This window comes from Seriola lalandi, unplaced genomic scaffold, assembly GCF_002814215.2.
Source record: "Seriola lalandi dorsalis isolate HSWRI2012SDOR001 ecotype SW California unplaced genomic scaffold, Sedor1 jcf7180002050900, whole genome shotgun sequence".
NCBI lineage: Eukaryota > Metazoa > Chordata > Actinopteri > Carangiformes > Carangidae > Seriola > Seriola lalandi.
In genome coordinates this window covers 1,230-1,744 of record NW_019521453.1, presented here as the reverse complement: position 1 = coordinate 1,744, position 515 = coordinate 1,230, and the positions used below count along the sequence as shown (strand labels likewise).

At 40.4% G+C, this 515-nt stretch overlaps 1 protein-coding gene across 1 annotated transcript in view; it reads left to right on the top strand.

Annotated features, from left to right (window-relative positions):
* The first annotated feature begins 219 nt into the window (after positions 1–219).
* Positions 220–515, top strand: part of LOC111649460 (ELL-associated factor 1) — a 1,510-nt gene continuing 1,214 nt past the window's right edge. The window contains exon 1 of the mRNA XM_023399209.2: positions 220–483. Coding sequence (XP_023254977.1) covers positions 381–483 — 103 coding nt within the window. The 5' untranslated portion in view covers positions 220–380. The remainder of the gene's footprint in view (positions 484–515) is intronic.

Here is a 515-nt window from a genome sequence, read left to right as displayed (position 1 = left end):
CCGTGTAGCGATTGCAATTAGTTCTTTTTCTTACCGTGAGGCGCCAATATTATCACTACTCGTTGCATAGTGAATGAAAATACAGAACATATTAAGAAAAGTAATTATGTGATTTGATATGTAGTTCATTTGTTCGCAACTTTTATATTTTTATATAAAAAGTGGACTTTCTAACGTCACATTTCACAGCCGGACCGAAAGCGGAAGAGGCGTGGCCGCGTGACGAAAGGGATGTTTTGCTAAATGTTAGCCGCGGCAGGCTAACTTTGTCTCATAGTTGGTATCTGATTTAGACTTCTCTGAAGTTATCGGACACAGCTCGGCCTCCGGGAACACCGCAGATAAATGTGATTTTTAAACGTTTTAAAACAAACGGAGACATGAACGGGAGCACGAATCCGCTGCTGGACAAAGAGGAGCATGTTTTGAAGCTCGGAGAAAGCTTTGAGAAGAGGCCAAAATCTTCCTTTCACACCATCAGATGTGAGTGTGTCAACAAAAAAAAAAAAAAAAAA